This window comes from Salvelinus fontinalis, chromosome 15 (genome assembly GCF_029448725.1).
Source record: "Salvelinus fontinalis isolate EN_2023a chromosome 15, ASM2944872v1, whole genome shotgun sequence".
Classification (NCBI taxonomy): domain Eukaryota; kingdom Metazoa; phylum Chordata; class Actinopteri; order Salmoniformes; family Salmonidae; genus Salvelinus; species Salvelinus fontinalis.
The window spans coordinates 16,791,694-16,803,949 of record NC_074679.1 but is presented as its reverse complement, the minus strand read 5'-3'; the positions used below and the strand labels follow the sequence as shown (position 1 = coordinate 16,803,949).

At 42.7% G+C, this 12,256-nt stretch overlaps 1 protein-coding gene across 1 annotated transcript in view; it reads left to right on the top strand.

Annotated features, from left to right (window-relative positions):
- The window catches only part of LOC129811475 (filamin-A-interacting protein 1-like), a 36,308-nt gene that overhangs the window by 16,689 nt on the left and 7,363 nt on the right, over positions 1–12,256 (top strand). Inside the window, exons 2-4 of the mRNA XM_055862813.1 lie at positions 2,875–3,175; positions 3,555–3,728; positions 4,104–4,282. Coding sequence (XP_055718788.1) covers positions 2,882–3,175; positions 3,555–3,728; positions 4,104–4,282 — 647 coding nt within the window. The 5' untranslated portion in view covers positions 2,875–2,881. The remainder of the gene's footprint in view (positions 1–2,874; positions 3,176–3,554; positions 3,729–4,103; positions 4,283–12,256) is intronic.

Here is a 12,256-nt window from a genome sequence, read left to right as displayed (position 1 = left end):
GCGTACTGGATCCCTTGAGCACTGAGCCTGCCCAACCTTACCTGGTTGCATGCTCCCCGTAGCCCGTCCAGTGCGGGGAGGTGGAATAACCCGCACTGGGCTGTGTTGGCGAACCGGGGACACCATGCGTAAGGCTGGTGCCATGTAAGCCGGCCCAAGGAGACGTACTGGTGGCCAGATATGTAGGGCCGGCTTCATGACATTTGGCTCAATGCCCAATCTAGCCCTACCAGTGCGGGGAGGTGGAATAACCCGCACTGGGCTATGCACCCGTACAGGAGACACCGTGCGCTCTACTGCGTAACATGGTGTCTGCCCGTACTCCCGCTCTCCACGGTTAGCCTGGGAAGTTGGCGCAGGTCTCCTACCTGCCCTCGGCCCACTACCTCACTACCCCCACGCCCCCAAGAAATTTTTGGGTAGTACTTGCGGGCTTCCAGCCTTGCTTCCGTGCTGCCTCCTCATAACGTCGCCTCTCCGCTTTAGATGCCTCCAGCTCCGCCTTGGAACGGCGACACTCCTCTGGCTCTGCCCAGGGTCCTTTACCGTCCAGGATCTCTTCCCATGTCCAATCCTCCTTTTCCCACTGCTGCTGTCGTTGCTGTCCGTTAACCCGCTGCTTGATCTGGGTTTGGTGGGTGATTCTGTAACGGCTGTCTTTCGGTGAATTAGTAGACCAAGGCGCAGCGGGTTGTGAATACATAATGACTTTATTGCAAGACGAATAACAGACACGAAATACACTTGACTAATTTACAAAATAACAAAACGAACTAGACAGACCTAAACTACGAACTTACATGAAACGAAGAACACATGAACAGGAACGACCGAACGAACGAGACGAGACAGTACCGTGTGGTGCAAAAACACAGACACAGCGACAATCACCCACAAACAAACAGTGAGAACAACCTACCTTAATATGACTCTCAATTAGAGGAAAATGCAAAACACCTGCCTCTAATTAAGAGCCATACCAGGCAACCCAAAACCAACATAGAAACGGAAAACATAGACTGCCCACCCAAAACTCACGCCCTGACCATCACACACATACAACACAACAGAAAACAGGTCCGGAACGTGACAGTAGAAGAAAGGCTCTAAGCTCAAAGCTCTATGAAGTTTAACACATATAGTGCATGCACACACACAAATGCATTGATGACCTACATTAGCCATACTCAGCAGGTGGACCGAGGTTCGGACCTGGACCCAGAGTGGGGTCAATACGGACCGTGGGTCCCGACCAAAATAAATAAATGTATATACACTGACTACACCAAACAGAGTTAAAAATCCTTCTTTAACCTGTCTCCTCCCCTTCATCTACACTGATTGAAGTGACATCAATAAGGGATCATAGCTTTCACCTGGTCAGTGTATGTCATGGAAAGAGCAGGTGTTTTTAATGTTTTGTATACTCAGTGTATATATATTTTATATATAATAAAAAGAAGAAGAATTTTAAGAACTTAGATTTCAATGCAATTTGGTTGAGAGTTGTAATAGTATAATACACAAAGTACAATTTTGAAATGTAGTAGTGCATGGGCAGTAGTGCAGAAGCATAAATATCATACCCCCCAAAAATGCTAACCTCCCCTGTTATTGTAATGGTGAGGTTAGCATGTCTTGAGGGTATGATATAAAATGCTAACCTCCCCTGTTATTGTAATGGTGAGGTTAGCATGTCTTGGGGGTATGATATAAAATGCTAACCTCCTCTGTTATTGTAATGGTGAGGTTAGCATGTCTTGGGGGTATGACATTTGCGCATCTGCAACTTTTTCAGATGCACACAATAAGACATGACAAAATGTGTTGAATTGTAGGAAATTAGCTTAAAAACTGGAAAATATTATTTTCGCCAACAGGATGGGTGTGAACAGTTTGGGTTGGCATGGGTCCCGAGGTAGGGGTTTGTTACTATCCATCCATACTATCCACTAAAGACAATATCCATCCGGACCTTTGACCGCAGGGAATTTGTGTGACCGGACCTCATATAGTAGTTGAGTACCCCTGACCTACACTGTGTGCAGTGCACTTGACCCCAACGGACACAGATGACTCAACAGAACATGAATGCAATGTAACTCTAAAGATTCCTCTAACCTGGTCTTACTGTATAATATGGTGCATACAGACCATCATAGTTTAAGCCCTGTATTTCTTTTTGAGTTGGATCCCAGATTGTTTACAGATTAGCATGACAAACAAGCCAAACACCCAGGGGTGCTGCAAATGTTCCAGCGTCCTCCCATTCAACGTGTCACCACCCAGCATGAGATACTCTGTAAAAGAACAGGACATGTCATAAATACTTGTCAGGAACACACACACACACCACACACACTCCACCACCACATGCACACAATGTCGAGTGGTTTTGTATGTTGAGTATTTGTCTAAGCTCGGATGGAATAGAGAAAGGACAGATGCAGGACATGCTGCCTTGGAGCGCTCTTATAGTTGACCTCACACCTTATAATATTAGACACTTCCTCAAGTAGTTCTAATTTAACCTGTGTGTCTCCTGTCATTGAATATAAGACGGTCAGAAAAGGCACAGGATGTGGATGAGGGAGGATGGGTATGAAGTTGGGTTTCCAAGGCCAAGGCCATAAAACCGACTGTAAGTGATGTGTCTACAGTCTGAGTAGTGTCCAGGATGTTTATTTGTATTCTCTCTCTTTATATATCTCTCTCTGTCTCTCTCTCTCTCACTCTCTCTCACTCTCTCACTTTTCACATGCTTTCAATTGATGTTTGTACAGATTCTGTTGACATTAAGTATATTGATTTAGTTGACAATTTCCCTCACTTCATATTAAAATATGATTCCCTCTGTTATTTTTCTCTGGCCAGGTAGAGGATGAGGTCCAAGAGCAGTGGGGTGGAGAGCCCAGCCAATGGGGTACTCGGGGTTCCCCAGGCAACACAAGACATCAACCAGGAAGAGGATGTAAATCTACATACACCCATAAAGAGTCTGAAGGTCAAAGTTCAACCAAACATTGACGAGTTGGTGGAGGAGGTGGTGGTGGTCTCTGACATAGAGAAGTCAACCGAGAACAGCTTAGGTTCTAGTGAAAAAAGACTGGGAATCATGAACCTTACTGAAAAGGACCTTCTGATGCTGCTAGGGGTCATGGAAGGTGAGGTTCAGGTGAGTCTGATTCATATTGATAAACTACCGTATGATGATATTGTACATAGCTTAAAAGTTAACTGTGGAGTGAACCATTAATCTTGTCTGCTGGGATGTTGTTTACTGTCATTATCCACAAGGTGGAACCGATTGCCATGCTTTTTTGTAAACCCTCACAATATTTTTGTCCAAAATTAGATATATTTTTGTCTATACCTCTCTCTAGTGGCAGATATTGGTACTTACACACATTACAAAACATCACAGAAAACTCACTCTTACCTTTCCTTGTAAGAGTAGTCCCTTGGTGCCCTAAAGGAGATTCTTATAAACAATAACTTGCAAGGTTTTTTCCAAAGCACTAAGAGAGTGTGTTTTTTGTGTGTGTAACCCCCAGGCGAGGGAGGATGTTATCTGTGTGCTGAAGACTGAGAGGACACGTCCGGAGGCTCTGAAGTCCCACTATGGTTCTGCAGCTCCTACCACAGCCCTCCAGGCCCTACAGAGAGACAGCCTTCTCACCAACACACAAACACACATTGACAATGTCTACCAGAGGCCAATGGCTGAGGTTAGTCACCAACAGTACTGACAGATACTTATTACCTTACAAACCAATAATATTAATTGATTGTAGTATTCTTTTTTTTCTCTTTTTTTAAAATAAAATGTTATTCGTCATGTACACAGTTTACAACAGGTATAAAAGGTTAATTGAAACGGTTATGCGCTACAGTAGCACCTTCAACAATTGCAGTACCATGTAATTCATACAGACAAATCTCGATGTCAAATGTTGAAGATCTTTAGCTGTACACATTTTTGTCATGAAATCTACCAGTTTTGTTATACAATAAGGATGCATAGATCAACAAGACAGAAGTACACTAGTTGACTGAATAGTCAGTTATAGTCTAATGATTCTTCTGTGTTGTGTGTTCCTCAGCTGGACCGTCTGCAGGATAAACACAAGGACACGTATCGGCGCATGCTGGAACAGCTTCTATTGACTGAGAAGTGTCACCGCCACACCGTGCACGAGCTGGACAGCGAGAAGCGCAAACATGCTGACTACATGAACAAGAGTGACGAATTCACTAACCTATTGGAGCTTGAGAGAGAGAGGTAAGATGATGAGGGGGAGGAAGAGAGAGCGGTCAGAGGATGAGGGGGAGGAAGAGGCTCTAGTTAATTTCGTTCTGACCCAAAGCTGAGAGAATGAAAGTAAGAAAAGGTTTACTCAGCATTGGAGTATAATGAAGTTGGTGATGAGGCAATATTTCCCAGTTCTCTTTCTCCCATGACATCATCTGGTGGAGGTTCAGATCAGGTCATCATGACCATTGGGACCTAGGCTTCAGTAGTCCTAGCATGACTGTGTGTGTGAGAGGAGTGTGTAAGGACACAGAGAACCTCTCAAAGGGATCAGACATGAGAAAGAGAGAGAGAAATCAGCTTTGTCTCAGACTAGACGTAAGATAGTAAACATACATCTGGAACACTCAAATTAGTATGATATGTTACGTTTGGTATGTTTACATAAGACAGAAGGTTACTTAAAACCTTTTCTCAATAGGGGGTGCTGTTTGCACTTTGTAATAATTTCGTTCCCAAATTAAACTGCCTCGTACTCAATTCTTGCTCGTACAATATGCATATTATTATTACTATTGGATAGAAAACACTCTCTAGTTTCTAAAACCGTTTGAATTATATCTGTGAGTAAAACAGAACTCGAGTTGGAGCAATTTTCCTATGAGGAAGTGAGAAATCTGAAATCTGCAGGCTGTTCTGAGGTCGGTTTATTAATTTGCATGTCTTCTAATGGTTGAGATGCACTGCATACGCCTTCCCCTGGATGTCAGCAAATAGTGAGAATTGAAATGGAGTTGCTAGGCAGATCTGAGGCCTTATAAATGGGCTGGCAACGTGGGATCCTCTCTTTCTTTCCTTCGCCATGACGCAAGACAGACCTCAGGATGGCGTTCTAGAAAGCTCCCGTTATAGCCCTTAGATATATCCGGCTCTGATTTTATTCGATATAGGTGTTAAAGACATCATAATGTTGTTATTTTAAACCGAGTTATATCAGTTTATATCAGTATATTGCGATTTTCGGGTATTTATTTGTGCTGCGTTCTAGTGAGTTGGGCACGTCTGGCCCACATGGCTAATGTTTACTGCTAATTCCAAAGTTGAAGGCGACAATCTACAACCGAGCAACGATTCTTTTGGAAAAAGGACAACTTGCCCAAGATTCTGATGGGAGCTCATCAAAAAGTAAGAACTATTTATGATGTTAATTCGTTGTTCTGTTGAAAAATGTAAAACTCATATTCCGCCATTAATTTCAGTGCGGTCTCGCTTTAACGCACGCTGTATGTCGTAGTAACGTTAATTTTAAAAATCTAACACAGCGATTGCATTAAGAACTAATGTATCTTTCATGTCCAACCTGTATTTTTTAGTCAAGTTTAAATTTAGTTACTGATTAGATTAGGTGCCTCTCCCAAGATTTCTCCCGACATATTGTTGGCAGCTTGGCTACTATTCTCATTGTATAACCACGATTTGTGCCGCTAATATGCACATTTTTGAACAAACTCTATATGTATTGTGTAATATGATGTTATAGGACTGTCATCTGAAGAAGTTTGAGAAGGTTAGTGAAAAAATTAATATCTTTTGCTGGTTTATTCGTTATCGCTATTGTTGGCTTGAATCAATGCTGTTGTGTGGTTGGCTATTGTAGTAAGCTAATATAATGCTATATTGTGTTTTCGCTGTAAAACACTTAAAAATCTGAAATATTGGCTGGATTCACAAGATCTTTGTCTTTCATTTGCTATACGCTGTGTATTTTTCATAAATGTTTTATGATGAGTATTTAGGTAATTCACGTTGGTCTCTGTAGTTATTCTAGTTGCGTTGGTGAGAGTTGTGATGGTGGCTGCAATGGTAAACTATGATTTATACCTGAAATATGCACATTTTTCTAACAAAACATATGCTATACAATAAATATGTTATCAGACTGTCATCTGATGAAGTTGTTTCTTGGTTAGTGGCTATTTATATCTTTATTTGGTCGAAATTGTGATAGCTACCTATGCAGGAAAAAAATGGTGGGGAAAAAAAGTTGTGTCTTTTGCTATCGTGGGTAGCTAATAGATTTACATATTGTGTCTTCCCTGTAAAACATTTTAAAAATCAGAAATGATGGCTGGATTCACAAGATGTGTATCTTTCATCTGGTGTCTTGGACTTGTGATTTAATGATATTTAGATGCTAGTATATACTTGTAACGCTATGCTAGGCTATGCTAGTCAGCTTTTTTACTGATGAAGGTGCTCCCGGATCCGGGATTGTGATGAAGTAGAAGTTAAGGCAAAAATGAAAGTAGGGTGTTTGGTTGGGGTGGATGAGTAGACGTAAAATGCGAACTTCTACCAACCCAAATGTTGCATGTTCGAATCTCATCACGGACAACGTAATAATTTGAGTACCAACTATTTTCTACTTTGCAACTACTTAGCATGTTAGCTAAGCCTAACCTTTAACTCTTTAACCTAATTCTTAACCTCAACCCCTAGCCTAGCTAACGTTAGCCATCTAGCTAATGTTAGCGTTAGCCACCTAGCTAACATTAGCTACAACAAATTCAAATTCATAACATATCATACAGTATGTTTTGCAAATTCGTAACATATTATTATCATATAAATTGTAATTCGTGACATTGTATGAAATGGATGATGGACATCCACAAATGTATACATACCATACGAAAGGTAACATATCATTCTAACCTCTATACCAAGCGATGTCAGAGGAAGGCTCTAAAAATTGTCAAAGACTCCATCCACCCAAGTCGTAGACTGTTCTCTCTGCTACCGCACGGCAATTTACATTGAACCGCTTTCTTATTTATTTCTTTATCTTAATTGATTTACACTGACTCCCTGGCGCTGGCTCTATGCAGACCCACTAGACTCTACCCACGCACTCACTACACTGACACTCCAACACACACATGCATATTGACGCTACACACACACACTGTCATACAAAATGTTGTCAATAAAACAGTGAATTGGCAATTTCAAGAGTGTGCAGGCCTTCCTGTTCTATACAAGCTGTTGCTGCTACTTTGTTTATTATATATCCTGGTTGCCTAGTCACTTTTACCCCTACCCACATGTACATACAGTATTACCTAATTTACCTCAACTACCTCGTACCCCTGCACATTAACTCAGTACTGGTACTCCTTGTATATAGCCTCATTACAGATTTTATTGTGTTACTATTTCCTTTTTTGGTATTTAGCAAATATTTGTCTTACTTTTTAACTGTGCATTGTTGGGAATGGGATCGTAAGTAAACATTTCACTGTAAAGTTTACACCTGTTGTATTCGGCGCATGTGACCAATACACTTCGATTTGATAATTGGAATTTCTCAGATTTACTTTTACTATATTACATCTACCCCTGAGTCCAGGTTGGATTAAACTACTCACACAGAGGGATGAATGAGGTCATCTGACCAGTGTGTGCTGGTGTGACCTCACCCTGCCCTCGAAGCCAAGCGGAACCATGGCCCAACCCTCTGACTCTGACACTAATCACCACGGTTTATATGATACCTATCATATGGCCAGGACTTGTAAAGTCAGAGGGCCAGATAACTTTAGCAGACTCCACTGGCTAGATCCATTGGATGAGGCTTTTGCAGCAAGCACTATTGTTGCTTCCCAGTGCAGAGACATATGTGTTTGCTCTTCTCCCTGTGGGCAATGGGGGCATGGAGAACCTGTATGCCCATAAAGTCCATGCATTTCCCTTGGATCCAGCAGCAGCATAAAGGGCCATTGCACAATTTTAAATGTTCAGTTGTGCTGAGGGTTAATGCGTGCAGTACCAGCCGCCTCTGAACACGGACCATTTACTCTGGCTGATAGATGATGTGTTAGAACTAAGGTGTGTGTGTGCGTGTTGTGTGTGTGTGTGTCATGTGTGTGTGTGGTGTGTGTGTGTGTGTGTGAGCGAGCGTTTCTGTGTAATGTTTGTACAGTCAACCTGCATGCGTGCACGAGTGTGTGCGTGTATGTTCCCGACACCCAGTCATCTGCAGGCCAGAGGCCAGAGTGGAGCCCCAGCTGTGTTTCATAAGCTATAAAACTTCAAACAGCATCTCCCAGACAGGCTCAATGTACTCTCAAATCTCCACAGCCCCTTCTCCTGGACAACTCAGGAGACAGACCATGAAGGCTACATCACTGTCAGAAGAGCCGCCGTCAGAGACAGTGGGAGAGGCCTGGGAGAAAGAGGACAGAGGGAGATGAAGTACTGTACATTGGTTCCAAACAGTAGAACAAACTTGAACCTTTGCCCAGGATGTGTTTGATTGACACCTGACTGAGGTAGACCCTGAACATGCCTAACCCCAGGAAGCAGGTTTCATGCTTTGTTGGAGAGAGATAGCAACTGCAGAATCTCCCTTTAATGAACCTTCAGACTGTCTGATGAAAGCCATCCACATTAACCAACCCCAGAGAAACTGATACAGTCCGTGGGACTGAGTTAGACTAGGCTTCACCAGGTGCTAGCTATGTACAGTACGAGACAGCAATGACTTTCATTCGACAAACATGGAAGAAGGTGGTTATGAACTATAAATTGTTGGAGTTTACAGGTTTCAGTAGGTAGATCTACTTTAAGTCCAGTTGATCTTAATGTAGGTGTTAGCGGTGCCAGTGACGACCTCTGCCAGGTTGTTTCATTGTCCTGGTTGGCCAGTGTTCAGTCGACTGCCCTCCACAACCTCCTCTTAGTGCCTACAGCCCTGTGTTTAACCTGTCTAGGATCAGCGTGGCGCTAGCGGCAATAAATCGCGGCAATAAATAAAAAAGACAATAAATCGTTATATTAGCGTAGCACATAGCACATAGCAGCCCAGCATTGAGTCTAGCCAAAGTGAGCGATAAAAGTCAACATCGCCAAAAGATATTAATTTTTTCACTAACCTTCTCAGAATTCTTCCGATGACACTCCTGTAACATCATATTACACATTCCATATAGAGTTTGATCGCAAATGTTTATATTTAGCCACCAAAATCATGGTTAGACAATGTGAAATGTAGACAAGCTGGTCAGAAAAAGTCCTTGCGCCACTTAGACAGTGATCTACTCTTATACATAAATACTCATAAACGTGACTAAAAAATATAGGGTGGACAGGGATTGATAGACAATTTAATTCTTAATACAATTGCGGAATAACATTTTTTAATTTATCCTTACTTTTCAATACAGTTTGCGCCTAGCGAAGCTACGTCATAAAACATGGCGTCCTAAGCCACTAAAATGTTTCGACAGAAACACGATTTATCATAATAAAAATGTCCTACCTTGAGCTGTTCTTCCATCAGTATCTTGGGCAAAGGATCCTTTCTTGAGAGCAATCGTCTTTTGGTGGAAAGCTGTCCTCTTGCCATGTGGAAATGCCTACTGCGTTCGGGATGAACTGAAAAGCGTGCCCAACTATTCACATCGTTGCAAAAATAAATGTCCCAAAATCGCACTAAACGGATATAAATTGCTATAAAACGCTTTAAATTAACTACCTTATGATGTTTTTAACTCCCATAACGAGTAGAAACATGACCCGAGTAATATTACCCCCTTCACTAATGCTTGGAACAGGAGCGGGCCGGTGTCCTCTAGGCGCATGACGCAGCTCCAAAAGAATGACTAGCTTCAGGGTTTTTTCATTTGTGGGGCCTGTGAACGCGCAATCGACCCCATTGGAATCGTCATCACGTAAAGGCATCCAGGGGAAGACGTAAGAAGTGTCCGTATAGTCATAGCAATATCAGTGCCGTTTTAACTGACTTCAGAACAGTGGCCAACATTTCTGAAATCTGAATCCATGTCAGGGAAATTGCTGTAGAATGGGCTCTGTTCCACTTAGAGACAAAATTTCAACTCCTATAGAAACTATAGACTGTTTTCTATCCAATAATAATAATAATATGCATATTGTACGATCAAGGATTTTGTGGGAAGCCGTTTCAAAAATTACCCAATTAGCATAAATAGTCTAAACAGCGCCCCCATCCCCAACAGGTTTTAAGATCTCCTGCTCCATCAGCACTGGCTGTGCCCACATTCCCCTGGCCTGGAGTCAGGGAAGGGCCACGCACGCGCACACACACACACACACACACACACACACACACACACACACACACACACACACACACACACACACACACACACACACACACACACACACCCGTGCCTGGTAGAAAGTTGCCACTGTTTTGATGATTCTCTCTGTCAGCGCAAGGTGGGAGCAATCTGTCTACATGTCCATCCATCTCACACCTATTCATTTAAATAGCTCACTGACGTATGTGAGTGTGCAAGAAGAAAAGCGAAAACACATACAGGTCTTACACCAAACTACTGAAGGAATTTGGAGTGAAGGGGTTGCTAACCCCTTCGTTTTCACATACAGTATGTTGTAAATTAGGGAATAGAAGCGTTGCTGCGGTTGACATAAGTTGTATTCATAAGAGAGGCGTTTAATGCCGCTAGCTGTCATTGTGATCAAACCTGTGATCCAGACTTTGGGTGCTTTAAAGTAGCTTAGCTTCTGGTGCACTTCTGTTAACACAACATCAATGAGATGTAGTTTATCGATTATGCTGTAGCTGAGCACTTAATGCTTTTTCCCCTCAAGAGCAGCGATTACAGTCCAGGGCTGTGTTTTGACAGGCATTGGCACGGTGTCTCAGCTTCAATCCACAACCATCTGACACATACAAGCTGCTGCGCCTCCAACTACATTCCTCAGGGAAACACAGGATGAGTGAAATGCTGTTTCATCATGAACATGTGTTTTCTCAGGGACCCACTGTTGATTGCACCTGGACATGCGCTCAAGCGAGTTCAGGATCTCATGTTTATAGACCACGTCATTATGAAACTTACAATCATTTGACCATCCTGAATCCATGATCAAACAGAGCCGATAAGGTTCCACCTATGTTACGTGAATCCTAACATGCCAGCAGTCTGTGTGGTTCATAACTCGTCATGCTGGTGGACTAACTTCATTACAGTATAGTCTGGTTGTTTAAAGGTCAATGCTGCTGCTTGTTGGAGACTTTGACTTGGCCTTAGATCACATGAGGGGCTCCTGAGGACTAGCGGTTCCGGGGGGGGGGGGGGGGGGGGGGGGGGGGGCAGTGCCCCCGTGACAACAATTTTGTGGACCCCCTTGTGGCCCCCCTAAATGTGGAGTATGAAATAATTTTTACAGAACTAATTTTTGCTATCTTTCTTTTTTTACATCCATTATTAGACAGTGGCAACAATGATGATTATGAACACGGTCTTTTGTCTGCTAATGCCTGCAATTCAGTGAAGAAAACGATATGACAACAATCACATCTAATGTAACTGGCCCCTCTAATAGTACAACTGGCCCCAGCTTGGCCCCACCCAGTTGAAATGGTCTAGAACCGCCACTGCTCCTGAGGACATTGCTACACCTCTGATGGGTTTGACAGGGTAGCCGTTGGATCACAGTTACTACCTCCTGAATGACTGTTTCTCCAGGGAGATAGGGAGCTCTACTTTAGGTCTGAAGGTCAGGTGTGAGTGACTTCTCCCCAGTGTGACCTTGCCGCTGTAGGCCCAATTGACAGTGACATCATGCCTGTGACCTTTGTGTGAGGTTAATTTTAGAGTGCCGATTGCTTAGGTGTCAATGACTTATGGACATGGGTAAGTATGTATGAAGATCAAGTGGCACACTGTAGAGCAGGAGTGTCAAACATACGGCCCACAGACCAGATCCGGATGGCAAGCCCATTCATTTCGGCTAGGGGGTGGTTTGAGTAATTTTAAAAAATATAATTTTTCTATTATTATTTATTTATTTTTCAGTGAAAAAAATATCTCATATCGACATTGAAATGACTAAAACCAAACTGTGTAGAAATGATAATGGCTCTAAAGTCTCTGTCCAGCTCGCTAACAGTCATCGAAACCAAAGCTAGACAGTCAGGGAGCAATCGATACA